Source organism: Canis aureus, chromosome 2 (genome assembly GCF_053574225.1).
Source record: "Canis aureus isolate CA01 chromosome 2, VMU_Caureus_v.1.0, whole genome shotgun sequence".
Taxonomy (NCBI): Eukaryota; Metazoa; Chordata; class Mammalia; order Carnivora; family Canidae; genus Canis; species Canis aureus.
This window is the reverse complement of record NC_135612.1, coordinates 8005297-8025389: the sequence shown is the minus strand read 5'-3', so window position 1 is coordinate 8025389 and position 20093 is coordinate 8005297. Positions and strand designations below refer to the sequence as shown.

The 20093-nt window shown below is 38.4% G+C and overlaps 1 protein-coding gene across 12 annotated transcripts; it reads right to left on the bottom strand.

The window, feature by feature from the left end:
* Positions 1–5913: 5913 nt before the first annotated feature.
* On the bottom strand, positions 5914–19177 carry NUDT12 (nudix hydrolase 12). 12 transcript variants are annotated; one of them, XM_077862695.1, is made up of 9 exons: positions 18934–19063; positions 16661–16792; positions 16466–16554; positions 15406–15614; positions 14293–14879; positions 11034–11201; positions 9847–9960; positions 7393–7592; positions 5914–6423 (listed from the first exon to the last, which is right to left on the bottom strand). In XM_077862695.1, the coding sequence occupies exons 4-9, from the start codon at positions 15606–15608 to the stop codon at positions 6313–6315; spliced, it is 1383 nt and encodes a 460-aa protein (XP_077718821.1). In that variant the 5' UTR covers positions 15609–15614; positions 16466–16554; positions 16661–16792; positions 18934–19063; the 3' UTR covers positions 5914–6312. The 12 variants fall into 12 exon arrangements, with proteins under 12 accessions (XP_077718821.1, XP_077718800.1, XP_077718807.1 ...); XM_077862674.1 differs by having other exon boundaries at positions 15406–15610; XM_077862681.1 differs by lacking the exon at positions 16661–16792 and having other exon boundaries at positions 15406–15610; positions 18934–19066.
* Between the last annotated feature and the right edge of the window lie 916 nt (positions 19178–20093).

Genomic DNA, 20093 nt, shown 5'->3' with positions numbered 1-20093 from the left:
ATTAAGAATTTTTGAAATCCTATGAAATATGTAAATGAAAAAATTTAGAAGTACAGTTTAGAATCTTTAAATAAATGAGACATTTCTATTAAAGTAGTAGCAGCAAATGATATTGCTCATAATTATTTAGGTGATTTTTATTAATGCCTAATAAAAATTTAAAGATTTTCTGTGGCTTTTTGCAAACACATATATTATGCTATATGTGTAAGAGGCTGGACAAAAGGGAAGTGATCAGAGTTGAAACTGCAGATTGCTATGCTAAGGAAATTGGACTTGATCTTTTGTCCAAATGGGAGTCTTTTTCAAGAATTCAACAAGAGCTCTTTGGTTGCACTGCGAAGAATGAATTGGGAGTGAAACCTGAAGTAAGGAGACCAATTTAAGAACCTGATGTAGATACCAGATGAGTAGCTTGAGTTTGGATGGTGGCAATGGACAGAAAGACAATAAGTATTAAGATTCAATTAGTATTAAGAAGGAAAGAGAAGAAGATATTGAGACTCAAGAAGTATTAAGAACTAAAAGTGATAGGATTTGGAGATTGTTTGGCTACAGGGTGGGGTAGGGTAAGGAATAAAGTAGAAATAAAAATAATAAAACCCAAAGTTTCATACTGGAAATTGCAGGATAATTAAAACAGGGAAATAGAAGCAGAAATGTTCTTGGGATAAAAGACAATTGTACACATGTAGTGTTTGGGAGGCAATGAGATGTCCAAGGAGGTTATGTCTAATAGATAGTTGGAGATAGAAATCTGATAATTAAGTAGTGAAGGTTTTACAGAAATGTCTAGAGTAACAAGAATATAATAATGCATCATTATTAAGAAAATTCTACAAGATAGCTCTGGTAAGTGGAAAGATGAAAGGATTTGGAGTGAAATACTTGTGTTCAAATTTTGGCTCTCCTCTTTATTCATAATGTGATTTTAAGAAAGTTAACTAACTCCTCTTAGCCAACTGTAAAATGGGGATACTGATATTGACATTCATTTCATAGGGGTTTAAGGATAACATGAAATAACTGTCAACATTTTATATATAAAGTGCTATATAAATATTAATGTTATGAGAATAAGCTAACCAAAGAGTTCCAGCTCCTTAGGAGTTTGTTGTAAATAGGGATCCATATGTAGTTCTGAGCAATATGCTGGGAGAGAAGAGAGAGGCAACAAATAATTTTTACAAAGGTCAGAAATCTGGATTTGAATTAAACTTACAGCTTATTAGTGTTAATTTAGATATATTGAATAAAGGGAATATACATACCCTCCTCATGGTGTAAAATAAAACCATGCATTTTATGTGATTATCATAACAGAACAATGATAAATCATTAAAAAATAGGATTTATCATATAGAATATTATGATTTATCACCATAATAAAATGAAAAATGTTTATTATTCATGAGGATGTTTGAGATGGCTGGGAACCAAAGAAAAAGATCAGTATGACAATCCCAGTAATAAGTGTAAAATAAGAGTATTTTTCTGAAATAAACATTATTCGACAACTATATAGCCATGAAAACTTTGAGGCCCACACTGATATGTATTTTCTTTTCATCCTTGACAGTGCCTCCCAGAACACACAAGGGTTCCTCTGGCTTACCACTCATGGCTACATTCCCAGTGAAGACCTCACTACAATGCAGAGCAGATGATGGTCAGTACCAAGGCAGCCTCTGAGGTTTGAATTTGTGCATGTCATTGGGGCATCTCATTTGGAGTTCCAAATTCTCCAAACTGGTATTAGAATACTCAAGCTTGTTTCATAAACACAAATAAATCCAGCAAAAAGAGCAAAAATAACTCTTAGCAGCAAAGCCGTTGGATAAATGGCATTTTAAATTGTTTTTAGCGCCACTGATAGAGATGACTTCAGCTCACTGCTATCTGAAAGCAGTATAAATATTTATAAGGTACTCTACTGAGGTGTTCAAAACATCACACTGTTCCAATAGACTACAATTTCAGGGTAGAGTAAAATGGACAGGATAAAAAGTAAAAAAAGAAAAAAAAAAAGAAAAAAGAAAACAAAAACCCAACCTTCAGACATCATTTGTCCATTTATGCTGTTCTAAAATGGATACGAGTACTGTTTTTTCAATTTCTGCTTCTGGGTGGTACTTTCACATCACTTAAAATGAAACCACCTCACAAGTTAAGTGGTTTGAATGTTGTTAATCCATCAGGGGTGAGACAAAGAGTCTGGTATAGTTTTCATGAGCCTAGGACTGGAAAGCCAGGGCACTTTTTTGATCCTTATATTTTGTCTATATCAGAATTTCTAGTTAGAAAAAAGTTTCCATTTGCAGAAAGGCTTCTTTTTTAACTTAAAATCGGTTTTAAAATTTCACAGCTGCCCCCACTATTCTGTACAGCATCATTACAATGGGAATTGGAAAAGGAGAAATATACATTGTCCAATACTAGGCACTTGTGCTTAGCGATAAAAGAGAAACACAGTACTCTTGAAGGAATAAAGAAAAGTTGAAAGTGCTATTTCCATCAATAAGTACAATTACATATAGATACCCTTCGGTGAAAATAGAATGAGGAATTTGCCTGTTAGCCCAATTAACATGCTCAAATGTTCATGTTTGGGAAAAAAATTTTCCCAAATGATAAAAGAACTCAGGCTTTTCTGATTACCCATTTTTCCTATGCCATTTTTATTACTTGAATAACTTTCCTTTTTACCATTCTACTTTGGGCAAATAAAATGAGCCATCTGAAAATCTACGGTAGATGATAATAAACTGCACTTTGCTCTCACAGGAGCTGTTTTGAATTCTGAGTGTCCTCGGAAGAAAAAGGACAAGGTGTAGCACAGGGGGAAATAAATAATTTGCAGCCTTGAGTTTATTTTCACACAAAAAAACTCCTTTCCATTTTTCTCCTGTTGGGTAAGATTTTTTGAAGATGCAAGCTCTGGCAACATTATCCCTGACTCCGTGAGATACACCCTCTGTGTCTCTCACCTGGCCCTACCCGTATGGAAGCTCCCTAGTGTCTGAACCCCTTTACTGAACACCCTCTACCTGCACCAAGTCAAACTCTCTTGCCCTCTTTTTCCAACCCATTTGCAAGGACTTCTGGTTTGCCTCAACACCTAGCTCTTTTACATTTGTAGACAGATATTCCTATTTTGCTGGGCCTTTTAAGCATAGCACATACATAAATTTCAACATCCATGATATGGATGTGGATATCCAGCAATATGTGAATACACACACACACACACACACACACACACACACACACTCAGAACCTAACAGTTGGCTCTCATCTTTAATAAAATTTGTGTTGTAGAAATCTTATTCTAAATGATTAATCGATTTGTTTTACAGAAGATTTTCACTTACTATTTTGGTGTATACACATTAGCAACACAGTTCTAGAACCAGCTGTCTACTGTGATGTGAGATTTAATTAAGTGTATTTGATTTATTAACAAACATATTCTCTCCTTCCACCTCATGGTCTCACCCACCCTTTGCAGTTTCATTCTTTTCTGTCTTCACCCAAATCTCTGATCTGATCTTTGAAAAAGTTATTTCATCATTTCTTCCAACTAAATGAAATATGTGCACTTCTAATTCTAGCCCTTCCATGAACAGAAAAGTTCATTTTGAACAGTGAAAAGTTCAAAATGCAAAGACTGGTAATTTGAGACTAGTAATAAAAAAAGAGACATTAGACATGTAACTTCAAATCTGATGATGAAAAAGTATTGACTGTATATATGTATATATATATGTGAACATGTATATATATAAGAATATATACATGCATATATATGTATGTATATATACTAAAATCTCTATTTTTGTTCATACATACATATATACACACACACGAATGAAAATAGACATTTAAGTCTTCCAGATATGACTACATTTAAAAGGGCTTTTATGTTTTTTATTTAAACATCATTAAACAGGAGGATGACTAAAATTTGGCTTTTTTTCATTTTTCAGAAGACATTTATCAAAACATTAAAAAAATACAGAACACAGAAAACAGAAAATAGATAAATATTTTAATGTGTTGTTACCTTCATTTCCATTAGAATACATTCATGGTACTCGATCCATTAAAATTGCTTTACTATTCCTTTTATTTATATGTAGCTTATTCACCTCTCAGAGGTTAGGAATGTTAAGAATGATTATTAATAACAATAATTTACTTACTGATTTTTCCCTGAGTATAGGATTAAATATCCAAGACTAAATTTATAACTACATTTTGTTGATATTTTACATTTTACTGTATTATCTGAACATGGAAACCTAGAACTTTGATACAATCTTAGACTCTTTAAGTAAATTTGGAATAAAACTGAACCTCATCACACTTCATAATAATCAAGGCACCTAATTTTCTAGATACTTATGTAGTTCAAATTTTATTATGTATCTAAATGTCCAGTGCAAGTCAATTTTGTCTAAAGTCCTAATAATACCAATAAGCTTTCATCAATTACGATGAGAATCATTGTTCATTAGTAAAATAAAGTTTTATTTAAGAAAATGATCACATTTAAGTTAAATGATTTTAGTATCTAAAATTTTAATTAACAATATTTGGTAAATTTGTTCTTATTATCCCCTATTTTAATTTATTCTACTATTTTTTTAGTATTAATTTCTACTTCCTATTAGAGGGAGACTCCTGCACTAGGCTATGTAGTACAGACTGTTAACATTAAGTTATTTGACCGTTACTACAATTAATTGTGTGAAGAACGGTAAGTTGTAATTGTGTGACTTTGATTAATTAATTGATTCAACTTTAATGGATTAAATTAAATAAATTTACCTTTCAGGATTTCGTTTTCCTTATCTATAAAAGAAGGTCACTGAACGACATATATTATCCTTAAGGTCTCTTCCAGTTCTCACATAAAATGACTAAGAGCCAAATTATATAAATTTATACATTTATAGGCTACCTTTTAAAACAATTTCAAACTAGCCTTATAAATTATGACAGTTCTATGTTGTAAAATTGTGAATTACTACACTTCACTTTTCTCTGAATCTTGCTGATTCAGTTCTAAGATACATTTATTTTTATAAAGCTTCTTAGAATGGTTGAGCTAAGGCCAAAAACCAAAGTGTTGCATTGGGGTTTAATAAACATTGTTAGTAACGATTACATAACTTTTTGCTAAGATAGATATATATAGCCCTTATCACAAAATGACATAAAGCCAGTGTTTTTACTGAATATGTAAATCTGGGAAATATTTAACATCTGACCTTTGAGGAGAATTCCTTTCAAATATATTTAATTTCAGTGAAGAAGAGAATTTTGATTTGTCTCAACAGCAATCTCGAGCATAACAGATAATTATACATATTAGTTGATTTTAGGTTTAAGGAAGAGGTTCCCTACATAGTGGTATGCTCTCACTTAAACTCTCTTTCATGAAGGCATGGTATTCTGACCACTGGCAGAGTTATTAACATAGAAAATTCTTTTTTTTTTTTTTTTTTTTAAACAGCTACCATTTTATTTTATTTTTTTTCTTTTTAATTTTTTTTTTAATTTTTATTTATTTATGATAGTTACCAAGAGAGAGGGAGAGAGGCAGAGACACAGGCAGAGGGAGAAGCAGGCTCCATGCACCGGGAGCCCGACGTGGGATTCGATCCCGGGTCTCCAGGATCGCGCCCTGGGCCAAAGGCAGGCGCCAAACCGCTGCGCCACCCAGGGATCCCCAACATAGAAAATTCTTAACACCGATCAAAATAGATGTGGCAACACTGTAACAGCACCACTGCTGGAACAAGGAAGCCAGTGGAATACTATGGGAAATGAGCAAAAATCAGCCACTGACCCTTGAAAGAACCTTTAGGGTAGGGAAAAGACTGGAAATAAAGCTTAAATTCATTGAAATAATTTTGTCTGAACTTTTAAAATGAGAACTTTAGTGATTTGTCTAATGCTTACAAGAGGGGAATTCAGGTTTACATATTTTTGTTTACATTTTCAGAACATATGTTTTACAGTATGATTTTTCTTATTAGAAATATGGTTTTGTGATATAGAATTGCAGAGCACAACCAAAAAAAAAAGTTTGGAGAAGGCAGACTTGGATTTAACAAAATCTGAGGCAGTGCTGTAATTTATAAAAACACAAATTCTATGGTTAAGATGGAAAGTACCTGTCGAAAATATTTCTGAACCTAAAATGATATTTTGTGTTGTGACATTCCAAAGCACTAAATATTTTTAATCTCACTTGAGGAATAAGTTATTAGGAATCAAGTAATACTCAGAGTCTAGTTATTTGATTTAGAGATTGGGGTTCATTCCAATCCAGTGTTTGAGTAACTGATGGGCAATAGCTCGGCTCGGTGGCACAAAGAATGCCTGCTGCTTCCCTTTGGTCAGAACATCCACAACCTAAAATACACCATAATAAAATGTATTAGGATTTCAACACTGAAACACTATTTCTATGCTTATGCAACTTAATTAAAATGTGACGACTCTTACAGTGAATAACAACATAGAAAGTGACAACATCCATGTTCAAATGCAAAATTTAGTGCAGTATTTTTAGTTGATTCAATGAGCTAGTGAATCAATTTTAATAAATATTCCAGAAAGCATATTCCCTTATGACAAAAGAAAAAAAAAAAGACATGAACAAGAAAAGTACACGCTCCACACTTATTTTCAAAGTGAAGTCAATTTTTGGAATAGGTTCCCTTTTATAAAGTTCTAAAAAACATCTAATTTCTATTTTTTGAAGTTAAGCATAAAATGAAATAAAAATTCTGTTTAGGCAAAGTCACAAAGGATTTCAGGTCTTCACTACTAATAGTGTATCCATTTGTTTTCTATACAAATACTTTGGGTTAAGCAAAACAGACAAGTAATTTATCTTTCATTATACTACTGAAGGATGATGTTTTAAAAAAGTTCTTGTGCATGTATCTTTGTTATATAGTTTTGTTATTCTTGCCCTTAGTTAAGCACATTTTAAAATGAACAAGAACTTTTCAAAAAATTTAAGCATTTTCACTGATATTTTCTGAGAACTACTTGTTTTAATGCTATAAACTAAAATACAAATGTCTAAGACTAAGCTTCCTGTTTCTCATCTTTGATTTCATGTTTACCTATTTTAAGCCCATTGAAAAGATGAAGGAATGACATCTGAAATTAGAAAATGGCACAGAATCATCAACTCGAACAATCTCACAGAATGAGTTAGCATAGGACGCATCAATTACACTGCAATCCATGCATGATGGGTGGGCCACAGCCATTCATTCAACTTGGTGAAAACATGTATCCTTGCTGCATGCCCAAACTGATACAGTCAGAGAACAATCAATAGAAGAAGGAAATTAAATTGAACTTTACCTGTTCTCTAGTGAACCAGCGGGCATCCTCTATTTCATTCTTGTCAACTTTAATTTCTGTAGACACTGCCACAGCTAAGCAACCAATCATTAAGGAGGAGGGCATTGGCCATGGCTGACAAGAGACATACTGAACATGGCCAACTTTGACTCCACTTTCCTCTTCTACTTCTCTCCGAACAGCATCTTCTATTGTCTCCCCTAATCAAATGGGGCAAAAGAACAAGTAGCTGATGAACATGCCTTGGACATTCTGTGCTCTGAATAGTTCAAACATTTGGAAATCACTTTGGACAGAAACCCAATTCGAAGAATCAGAAAGCACAAGCCTAAAACTAGACTGGAATCCAAAAAAACATTTCTTAAAGTATATGACCAAGTACATAATCAAAATGCCAGAAAACTTTTCTTGAAGGTCCAAATTTTTCGGCTACAGTGTAAAAATGGTAACATCCACAACTATCCAGAACCTAGTAGATAAACACTATGCAATTATTTTATATATCATCTCATTTATGTATTATCATTAAATAGTTATAAATTATCATTCCAAGATTTTTATAAGTGGTTGGCCTTTTCCTTACTAAAATCTTAAAATTTTTTATGTTGTCAAACAATTATTGCAGATAACTTTTCTTAAAAAGAATTAAAAACCACATTAACACTAAAAGTTTAACATAAGATGAAACAGTACTTTTTCTTTCTAAATGATTTTTTTCTTCTAGAAGACTGTTGACTCAGGTATGATAAAATAAAGTAATGCCTAGAAGTGTACTTTTTAGTTCTGATTTGTTGGAATTGAGAATTAGAATACAGGGAATGGTTTTTAAGTACATCTGAAAGTTTAGGAATATTTTGCTATTTAAGTATAGCTTTTTATTTCAAATAGGTTGATGTATTTCCTATATTAAAATTAACAACTTATGTTCATCCAAAAAAAAAAAAATAGAGTGGAACGTTAGGTCATTAGACTAGCGTTAAGATATCTGCAAGACCATAGCTAAAGATTAGCATACAATACATACCACAAAACTCCTATAAAGGAAGAACCAAAACAAAATTAGGCAAATATAAACATGTAAAATTCAGAGAAAATGAAAATTGGATGCCTAAAACACATTTGAAAAAGATGCTCCATTAGGAGAGAAATGAAAATGGAAAACTACAATGACACTATTTCTCATACCTATCAGGATGGCAAATTATAAAGTATGAAAATTGTAACTTGGTAAAGATGTGGAAAAACAGAACATGTCATGTGCTGTTAAGAGCGTAAACTGGTAGGGACACTTCGAGAGCAACTTGGCAATGTCTACAATAGGTCAGGATGCTCATATCCCATGAGTTAGCGATTCTACTCTCAAGTGTATACCCTTGAAAACTCTTGCAAATGTGCACAAGGAGTAGTATAAGAGTATTCTTTGCAGTATTGTTTGCAATAGCAAAAACTGATATAAACTAATTGTTCAACAGCAGAATGGATGAACTGAAGAGTATTTTTTTTTTCCTGAAGAGTATTTTTAAATAAAATGTTTTATAGCAGTTAAAAACATAGCCTAGAGTCCTAGAGACAGCATAGTGATTAAGAGCATGGAGTCAGCATGCCCAGGTTTGTACCCCTGCCCTATCACTGACTAGCTGCTTGATCTTGGGCAAATTATTCAGCTCTTGTACCTCAATGCCGTATCGGTAAAACTGTTGTAAAGTAGTACCTTTGTGAGGCTGTACGACGGTCCTATGATTCAATATATGGAAAGCCTTCAAAACAGAGTGTGGCGCAAAGTATGTTTATTGCTATTACTATAAGTGCAGATTAACATTGGAAGTTAAGATTAAACATGTGTATTAATTATCATTTATTCCACAGGTATTTATTAACTCCTACTACATACAAGGCACTGCTGTAAGGGTGCAGGCTACAAGGATGAATGAAATAAAGTCCCAGCCGTTATGCAACTTGCTTTCTGATATGAGCAGATAATAAATGAGTGGACAAATAGATACACACATATATCAGATAATAAATACCGAGATACATTCACACATACATACATACCATGTAAAATGGTAAGGAGTGCTATAGGGAAAAGCCAGGCAGGATGACAGAATTGGGAATGCAGGGTACAAGGCTAACTAATGTATTTGGGGCTGTCTGGGAAGGCCTCTTTGAAAAGTCAACATAGTTGGGTCTAATGAAGGAAGTGAGGTGTAAGTCACGCAGATACTTTGGGTAATAGCAATATATGAAAGAAGAAATGCTGAATTTTTAAAACAGGCAAGATTATTCCACTAGTAAAAACAAATATCACATCACTTAAAATACACAGAAAATATTTTAAAACATCCCATTAAAAATGTCATAGCATGATAATTTGTCAAATGCCATCTAAAATTTTTTTTTGGAAATTTTAAGTTAAAGGAAAGTTATTATGAAAGTTATTAAGAAAAGGCTTACCAGGTTCAATAAATCCAGCAAGGCAAGTAAACATGCCTGGGGGAAATCTTTTCTGCCTGCCTAAAAGACACTTGGTCCCATCTGGATGAATAACTTGCATGATTACTACTGGATCTGTTTTTAAAAAAATCAGATGAATGAATGATAGGAAAAAATAATTTAGACTCACTGTCAAATAATATAATAAAAAGGTGTATCTCCCATAAGAACAAGACTCTGGTCTAAGACTGTTTCTGTTTCTGTTTATTTCAGGGAACTTGCAGAGAATATTGTATCCTAAAGGAAGACTAATTTTGTCGTCTTCTTAATAGAAACATTTATTATATACTTATGGTATGCTAGGCACATATATTTTTTTAATTATAAAAAAGTTAGAGTAGGTATTATACAGCATAAAGAAAATACAAATTTTACTGTAGCCAACGTGAATTTGCCTCTCCCTTCCACTCTAATCCTGAACAAATGTTTTTAAAAGCTAATGTGGCTCTATGATTAAGTTTAAGCCATTAAAAAGATGAAATTTAAATTAAATAACAGTTTATTTCCCAGAAGTCATTAAAGGCAGTGAATTCTCCTTACTAGGTCATGATTGAGAACTGGAGTCAAATGTAAAAGGATCCTGAGCAGTGAAACCAGGTGTCACAAAGTCATGCATTTTACTCTCAGGAGACTTCCTCAGGTATTGTTGTTTATCTCTTATTTTTTCACAAGTTTTAAAGGACTAGGTTTTCAGATTTCCAACCTACAGAAGACTCCAAAGCAGCAATTAGGAGGACAGAAGGTATAGGAAGACAGCAGCAGGGATGAAAAGCTAGCTGCAGGCTGTACTGCCTTGGTGATGCCTCAAAAAGGCAAAAGGGGCTTTTGTGCGTGTGTGTTTTTTTTTTAATCTCTGCACTAAGTAGATCCTAATGGGGTAGACTTTTGAAGTCATGTATTTTAACACATTCAAATTCATATCGATTAACTCAAGAGTTAATAAACGGTCAATTACACACAATGTCCCTTACTTAAAAGTCGTGGAACTATATGATACTTTACTATTTATAGTCTTAACAGTTACATTAATTCTTATTTTATTTAATGAAAAGGTGAACCTCTCAACAACTCAAAATCTTGTCTTCCCAGAATGTCTTACTCCCAAGGTTCCAGATGGCTGAGATTTTACTGTCAAGGAAAAGGCTTACCAACTCTTGGATATGATGTATTGTGAACACCATGGAGGCTAGGGCAGTCTTCTTTTAAGCATACTCTTTTGTAGCCACCTTCTTCAATTTTAGTTGCACTTCCACAGGTTGGGCAGAACTTATATCGACTGTGCCAGGCAAGAACTGATCTTGCTTGAGCTACAACCCCTTTAAGAGAAGCATAAAAAGTTTTAGTTCTGTGATAAGTAATATCCAAGTAAAATGTTTGTAAGTCAAGGCGTACACTATATTCTCTGAATAGCTGTGTGACCAAGAATTTTAGTATTCTTATTTTTATGAGGAATGTTTCTTTTGAAGTAAAATATCTAATCCAACAGATGACAGATGAAAATTTAACTTTTAATTTTAACTAATAAAACTTTCAGATAGATGTTCGTACATCTATCTTATGCACTATATTAGCTTAGCCTTTTACTATAGAATGATTTTTATATTTTGGATATACAAGATTGTAGCGTATGGTGATTTTACAAATACTGACTTTACAATAGTGACTTTTACAAAAATACACTATGCAGCCACTTCCTAATTTAGACTTGGATCCTAAGAAAATATTCAGAGCAAACTGTAGGAACTTCTTTCTCCTGTCCTGGGTGACTAAACCACGACTAGTCCATGTCACCAGGATATGTGAAACACATCCTGTTTACAATTGGAAACTGCACAGAATATTAAAAAAAAATACTAAAGTTATAACATTCATGGTTAGCCCTATTCATAAAAAATGCCTACTAGAATAAATCGCAGAATATATATACTTTGGCCTTTAGCCTGCTACATCAAAAAAGAATATGGCCTGACCAGAAATGTTATAATTGAAGCAATAAAAGTAGAAATGCTGAATAGGCATTTGCCTGACAAACTTGCTCTCACTAAAATACATTATTATTTGGTTTAAGGATTTTTGAAAAAAAATCAGAATAACCATAAATAGCAGTAACAATGTTTTAAACTGGAAAAACAAAACCAATAAACCACACACAAAAACATTTTAATACCGAAATTCAACAAACCATAGGCAACATTAAATATGTGCCTACTACGTTACCTTACAATATGAAACTTATGCAAAGTATCTACACTTTTTCAAAACTGCTTCAATAAGAAGCTAATATTTATTGAGTACCAACAATGTGCAAAGCATCATGCAAAGATCTTTAATATATATCATCTTCAATCTTTATTTGTGAAGAACAAAACAGGTTTAAAAGATATTATGTATTCATGAGAGACACAGAGAGAGAGGCAGAGACATAGGCTGAGGGAGAAGCAGGCTCCCCGTGGGAAGCCCACTCTGGGACTCAGTCCCAGGACACTGGATCAGGACCTGAGCCAAGGGTAGATGCTCAACCACTCAGCCACCCAGGTATCCAAAAACAATATATTTCTATTAGACTACCTGATACAGAGGATAGTGTGAAATGGACAATATGTATGACAGAGAATACAAATTTATTTTATGTGAAATAAAAATACTTACATAGCTCAATGAGTCACCTCACCTTATTTAATGTTTAGAGCAATCCTATGATGTAGGTACTACTATTATCCTTTTTTTCTGGAGGAGGAAACTGAGGCACCAACAGGTTAACCGTGTAAGTTTATATAACAAGAAAATAAAAGGACCTCAGTTTTCTAATTAAAAAAAAAAAGAGCGATCCTTTTCATCTTAAAATTATATAGCTACAAAGAAAAGATGTTTTCTTTAAAAAGTGCATGGTTTTCTCCATAGATGTGGAGAATAAAACATACCAATCCAGACTTTGGGAGGAGATATCTACGTAGTCTCTGGAGGGGCCCAACACACATCGCCTAAGGGAAGGTGGATATTGAGAAGTGACTCCTTCCTAACCTTCCAGTAACTTTAATTTAGCATAATTTACCTTACATTCCTTCCACTTCGTTGATACCCCTCTTACAAATTCATCAATAGCCTCATATTACCAAAATGAAAGATCTTTAAAAAAAAAAAAAAGTCTTTGTCTATCTTACTCAAATTCTCACCAGCATTCAATGTATTTAACCACTTCCTCCTTGAAATACTCTGCTCTCTTGGTTTCCATGAGCACCTTGTCCTGCTTTCCCCTTACCTGTGGTCAGGCCACACTGTGGACAATACCTTTGATAGCATCTCTGTTTCTACTTGATCTCAAAATTTAGGGAGATTTGGGTATGATTCTGGGGCTTTCTTTCCTGCTTGCTCTCAACTCTCTATCTCAGTAGTTTTCTGAGATTCAAATAACACCTTCATGTTGATGACTCCCATAGGGGTAATTCCAGATCACACCTCTCCTCTGTGTTCCAGATTCTAATATCTTTCTCTAAAACTCAACATGACCAAGATTCAAATCTCGATATATTTAACTCTGTCCTGCTTCCCTTGCTTGTCACCCCGCTTTATCAAGAAATAGTATCACTATCTACCAAATTACTAAAGTCTCACACTTAGCAACCATACTTGATCTTTTCCTTCATCATTATATACCCCATACCCAATTCATTAGCAGGTGCTGATGATTTTTCTAAAATATACCCTGAATGTTTTCCTTTTCTCCATCTCTACCATGGTCACCTTAATTCAGGCTGTAGTCCAGGTTACTATCACTCTCTGTTATAATAGTCTCAACCTACTGATCAAGCCCTATTAGTTTTACCTCTACAGCATTTCAAATTCTTCCTTTCTCTCCATTAACCCAATCCACTGCAAGCTCTTAACTGAGGTACTGTACTCTCTAATCCGCTCTTAACAAGACCTCTGACTTCACACTCAATTACCTACAATTTCATGATCTACAAAGCAGGCAGAGTGAGGGTTTTTGTTTCTTTTTAAACTATGGGTCTGGTCACAACATTTAAATGGAGTTTAAAATAAAAACCATGGCATATAAGGCCCTATGTGAACTAGCATACCCAACAACAGAAAACAAAATAGTCAAGGTCTTTGCCATTATGCTCAGTGTATAGCAGGTGCTCAGTAATGATTCACTGAAGAATCAAGTAAAACCAGCCTGCATTAGGATTAATTCTGGGGAAACTAATCTTGGCTGATTAAAACTATTTTAACTGCTCTGGCGACTAGTCCCCTACAGTGAGAACTTTAGCAAAGTTCCAATGAAGATAGCCTAATATTGCTTACTGAAAAAAGTTTGCCTTCTATAAAATGAAGGTATATGTGACTTCAAACCGGTTCCAAAAACAATATTCTTTCCAACACAAGTAAGCCATGTTCTTTTCTTACCAGCTTCTTTTTCTTTCAATTGCAGAAGAGCCGGCATTGGAGGATGAAGAAAATAACAATTTTCATGTCTTTGCTTAAATTCTTCAGCAGCAACAGAATCTATACCTAGAGCAAACCAGGCAACCAACCCATCTTCTTCTCTTGGGACTTCTCCAGCATAATTAAATGACTCTTTTTTCATTTCAAGTTCTACTCCAAGGAAAATCAAGGTGATCTTTCCAGGCTGAGACAAATAATCTTTTACATCTGTGTAGTTCAGCTGACAAAGCCTGACTTCCGGCTGTTGGAAAGTTTCTTTATTGCCACCTAGAGTAACCAAGGGATTTAAATCTGAGAAGAGGATATAAACTGTGGCTGGATGGCTTTCTTTAGCTAGTAGCCAGTCAGAATTATTTCTTTTTTCACTTTTTCGGTCTAAGAGTGTCCTGCTAAAATAATTTTCACATTCTTCCACTTCATTACTTAGGAACCAAGGCTTCATCCCACTTTTAGCATTAGCTAGTAAGTTAGCTATATGCTTATAACCCCAAAATTTAGCAATATCCAGTGCAGTCTGCCTTGATTTATTGACAATGGATCTGTCACACCTACAGATGAAAAGAAAAATAAAATAGGAAATAAGCACTTTCTTTAATATTTATCACAATAAAATATTTCCAGATGCACAATTGCTCCTTTAATGATTATGCATATTTTTTCTCTTAGTACAAAATTTGCTAGTGGGAAAGTTAAAAGAAATCATCGTAAATGATGATAAGTTAGAGATAGTAGATAGTTAACATTTTTTGAGAACTGTAAAATAAAAAAGCAGTAAATCTTATGTGTTATAAGAAGAAATTAAAATTTTTACAAGGGGTTCTTGACAGTCATAGTGGGTAGATCTATGTTTTCTATTTGGAAGATTAGACTAACTCATAAACTTTCTTTGCCATAGGTATGAAGGATATTTATCCCTCAAAAAAAGAAGTTAAAGGCTGTTAGATATTATGCTATGTTTTTATATAATAATTACAAGCCCAATGGTATATGGCTACAAGAAAAATTTAAAAGTAAATATATAACCCGGAAGTTAAACCACAGAGCCCTTCCAGTAGTAGTGCCTAAAACGTTTACCCTTTGTCAAGTAGAAATTGGACAACATCTGGGTGCCCATTCCTTGCAGCATACATTAAAGCAGTCCAGCCATTTTCAGAAGTTTCATTGAGAAGAGATGGAGAATGACTGAGGATTACAGTTAACCTGGCAATGTCTCCTTCAGCAGCTGAATAGTGAAACTGGGAAATTATTTCTTGCTTTGGGCTTTTTATAGAAGACATTTCTTCCTTAAAAAGAGGGAAATAGAAAAAAAAAACCCTCTCATTTTCAATTGCTGTTTATTCAATGATGGAACATTACCTGAATGCACACGTAATTAGGATAGTTATGGTTTCTAAAGCCATATACTCTTCAAAAGGTAATTAGTGCTCAACTGTCATCACAGCATGTATTTCAAAGTCGTTTTAAATATACATTTCAAATATAATTCGTCATGGGGGGTGTATAACATAATGTATAAAGAGTTTTGGTAATAAAGATAAGGAGGGGCATACTCTTGAGAAGGAGTGTCATGTAACAAGCATTATAAAGAGGAGGGGGTATCTGAACTAGATCAGAGGGATTTCATTATAGAGCAGGGGAATGAGGGGAATTAAAGCAGACAGAAGTCAAGTCACAGGTTGTTTTTTGTTTTTTTTTTTTTAAGCAGATGACAACCAGTATTCTCTTAGAGTCGACGATACCAGAAACAGGTGCCTGCCCTTAGGAAAATTATGATCCTACAGCTGATCCTTCAGAGTTTCACATGAAAGCGATTTATTGGTTTCCCTGCACAACTAATTCTACAATCCATCTGGGATTGATTTTTGTTCACAGCGTGAAGTGGGGGCAAGATACATTTTTATGCCAGTGGATAATCCAGATGACTTGGCGCCATTCTTGAACTTAACGTTCGTCCCACTCCACTGCGGTTACTGTCCTGGCCATAAATCAGATGGCCATTTATTTTGGATCTGTTATTGAACATCGTTCATTTGGTGACTTTGTCAAAATTTGAATCCAAGAAACTTTTTAAACCATTAACTTTGCTTTACTTGCTTGTTTCAGTAAGGAAAAAGATATATAGAAAATCTCATACCTCTTAATGAATGTTGTCTCAAGATGGATTGAAAATGGTAGAGCACAAACTGAGCCATTCTTTGTGGAAATGGTTCATGCTTAAGTTCTCTAGAACAAATTTTTTTTTTTTTTTAAAGTATGGATTTTTGTTTAGTGAAATGCTATTAAGAATTGATTTGGGGGTCCCTGAGTGGCTCAGTGATTCAGCACCTGCCTTCGGCCCGGGGCGTGATCCTGGAGACCAGTGGAGACCTGGGATCGAGTCCCACATCGGGCTCCCTGCATGAGGCCTGCTTCTCTCTCTGCTGGTGTCTCTGTCTCTCTCTCTTTCATGAATAAATAAAATCTTAAAAAAAAAAAAAATTGATTTCGGGGGCAGCCCGAGTGGCTCAACAGCTTAGCGCCTCCTTCAGTCCAGGGCTTGATCCTGGAGACCCGGGGTCAAGTCCTGCATTGGGCTCCCTGCACAGAGCCTGCTTCTCTCCCTGTGTGTCTCATGAATAAATAAACAAAATTAAAAAAAATTTAAAAAATTGATTTGGGATTCTACGTAGGCTATCATCATTCTACGCAATATTGAGGCTAAAAAGGAAAGATCGAGGGCAGCCCGGCTGGCTCAGCAGTTTAGTGCTGCCTTTGGCTCAGGGCGTGATCCTGGGGTCTGGGATGGAGTCCCACTTTGGGCTCCCCACATGGAGCCTGCCTCTCTCTGTGTCTCTCATGAGTAAATGAAATCTTTAAAAAAAAAAAAAAAAAAAAAAAAAAAAAAGGAAAGGTCGTAATCCATACTTAGTGTCTGCTGTTGCCTCTAGTGTTCTCACGCTGCAATTTAGCTGGTCAAGTGTACAGAAGAGGGAGTATGAACAAAATTTAGGGGGAAAAAAACGGGCTGAAAAGATGGAAGTGTACACCTTTCCAGTTTGTATCTTTCCAGTGCTTCTAAAAAGGGTCAAATGTGACCACTCACCAAAGGAGAGGGGGTAGGATGAGCCCTCGAGTGTGTAAGACTGTTGAATCGCAGTACTGTACACCTGGAACTAATACCACGTGTATGCCATTACTGCAATTAAAGTAAAAGGCTTTAAAACAAAACAAAACCTAGGAATGATGAAAATACGTTCACAACTTCAGCTGGGGGGAGGGGAGCGACTTCTCTATTAGAAAGCCGATTTATGTCCTTCGATCTACCTCTACCGTAGAACGCACCTATTGTCTTGCAGTGAGGTGTCTAGAGGACTCGTGCACGAACACGACGCCCGGGACCGCGCCTGGCCCCCTGCTGTCCGCGGGCCCACGGGGGCGGCCTCCCTTCCCTTCCCAGCTGCCCACGTCGTCGCCCGGTCCTGGGGGAGGCTGGCCTCGGGCAGGGTCCTGCTGCCTCGGGTGCTCCGAGGTCGCAGCGGTTTCCTCGCCCTCCCCCAGGCCTCGGGCCGCAAGGGTCCCCCCCCAGAGGGCGATTCACGCCCCGCAGGGCGGTCCTGATGCATGCGGGGCTCTCAGGAGGGAGGCGGGGGAAATGAATACTGGTCCCGGCAGCTTTCTTTTTTCCCCCCTTGTTTTGGCCGCGAAGCCGGCTAGATTCAAACAGGCGTCCTCCTGCAGTCACACCTCCCCGAACTCCAGCGGCGCCCCGGATTGACCTCGTTTCTCTCGCGCAGGTCCCCGCGGGGTCAAGGCCCTGAAGGCGGGACGGGGTGGTCCGGGGGCCAGGGGCTTTCCCAAGGCAACTCCCGCCGCCCCGAAACGTCCTTTCCCCCCGCTGGGGAGCCCGGGGCCCCGGAGGTCGCGGGCCCTGCTCAGCGCGTTCCGCGTCCTTGGCGGCCACGCCGGGCCCCCCCTCCTCCTCGGCGTCCTTTACTCTCTTCTCTGGTCGCTACTGGGGGATTCCGTCCTTCAAACGTGAACCTGCAGGTGCAGCGGCCCTCGGCCTCCCCCACCTCCAGGGCCGGGCCGCGCCCCTGCCCCCTCCTGGGGGGGGTAGAGATGGGGGGGTGGGGGTGGAGAAGGGGGGGTGGAGATGGGGGGGTGGGGGTGGAGAAGGGGGGGTGGAGATGGGGGGGTGGGGGTGGAGAAGGGGGGGTGGAGATGGGGGGTGGGGGTGGAGAAGGGGGAGGTGGAGATAGGGGAAGTAGGGGTGGGAGCGGGGGTGGAGGTAGAGATGGGGGGAGGTGGAGGTGGGGGGACGGCGAGATGGGGGTGGAAGTGGAAGGGTGGTGGAGGTGGAGATAGGGTGGAGGTGAGGGAGGGGTGGGAGGAGGGGTGAGGGGGCAAGAGTTGGAGGTGGAGGTGAAGGTGGAGAGTGGAGGAGATGGAGGCGGCGGCGGAGGGGGTGAAGTGAGGGAGGGGGAGGGAGGGGGCGGGGATGGGAGAAGGGGGAGGGGGGAGGGGGACGGAGGTGGAGGTAGGGTCGGGGCGGGGGGAGGGGAGCCCAGCGCTGCGCGCCCCCAGCTCCCGCCCGCGCCCCGACCCCCCCGGGCTGCGCCCCACCTCGAGGCCGGCGGCGCGACCACAGGCGCTGGGAGCCCGTCACCCACCGCAAGGCGGGCTCCGGCGCCGACGCACTCGCCGCCGCCGCTACTAACCCAGAGGTCACCAGACTGGAGCAGAGCAGGAAATAGCCGCAAGACCGGAAAACCCCCGCTCTCGCTCGTCGCGGCGCCGGATGCAGCCCTCCCGACTTCCGGCGGAGGGCCGCCGTCTTTCCAACGGTTTTCTGGGAAATGTAGTTCGGCGGTCGCTAACCGTGCGCGGTCCGTGAGGGGGCGGGGCCTCGGGGCGGGGGAAGCACGCGCGAGGGGCCGGGGAAGCAGGTGCGGGCGCTGAGGTCCAGCATCTCGGCGGTCGGTCGTGCCGAGGCGCGGGAGGCGTGGTGGTGCAGACGACGGGGAACTGTAGGTGTGTGGAAGCGGTTGTAAGTTGCTCAGCGTTTCACACTCAGGGCCCTCACCTCCCCCCAGGTGTGGTCTGCCGCCCCGCGCTCTTTCCCGCAGGGTTGGCTGCACGCCGTACTGCAGGGCGTGACCTGGAGCAGGCGCTGCGCCTCTGAACCTAAACTCGTCGTGTGCAAAATGGTACCTTGTATGGGCCTCCTTGGTTTAATCGTTCTTTAAAAAGTGGATGGCAAGTGCCCACAACAGCTCCTGGGGCTACAGTCATGCGTCCAGATCTCTTGGGAAGGTCAGCATTTAGTGCCCACAACACCATTACTGTTCGTGCTGTTGCTTAATTTTTAAAAATATTTTACTTATTTCTTCATAGAGACACACACAGAGAGGCAGAGACACAGGCAGAGGGAGACGCAGGCTGCCTGCAGGGAGCCCATGCGGGTCTCTATCCCGGGTCCCGGGGGTCACGCCCTGGGCTGAAGGCAGGTGCGCAACCGCTGAGCCCCCCAGGCTGCCCCGTGCTTTTTGCTTATTTTTGTGTGTGTGTGCTTTTTGCTTATTATTTCACTTCCTGTACCCTCAAGTTCCAACACCCTAAAGAAGTTAGGTGATTCCAAGATGGCAAAGCTAGGTGTTGGTAGTCGGCTAGGCCAGGGCTGTTTTTCTTTCCTAAACTGTCCCTTGGCCATCAGCGAGTTGAACCTGCGAAGGTGGACCCTTGCTTCCTGACTGAATTGGAGACCTCGGAAGCGTTTTCTTCTC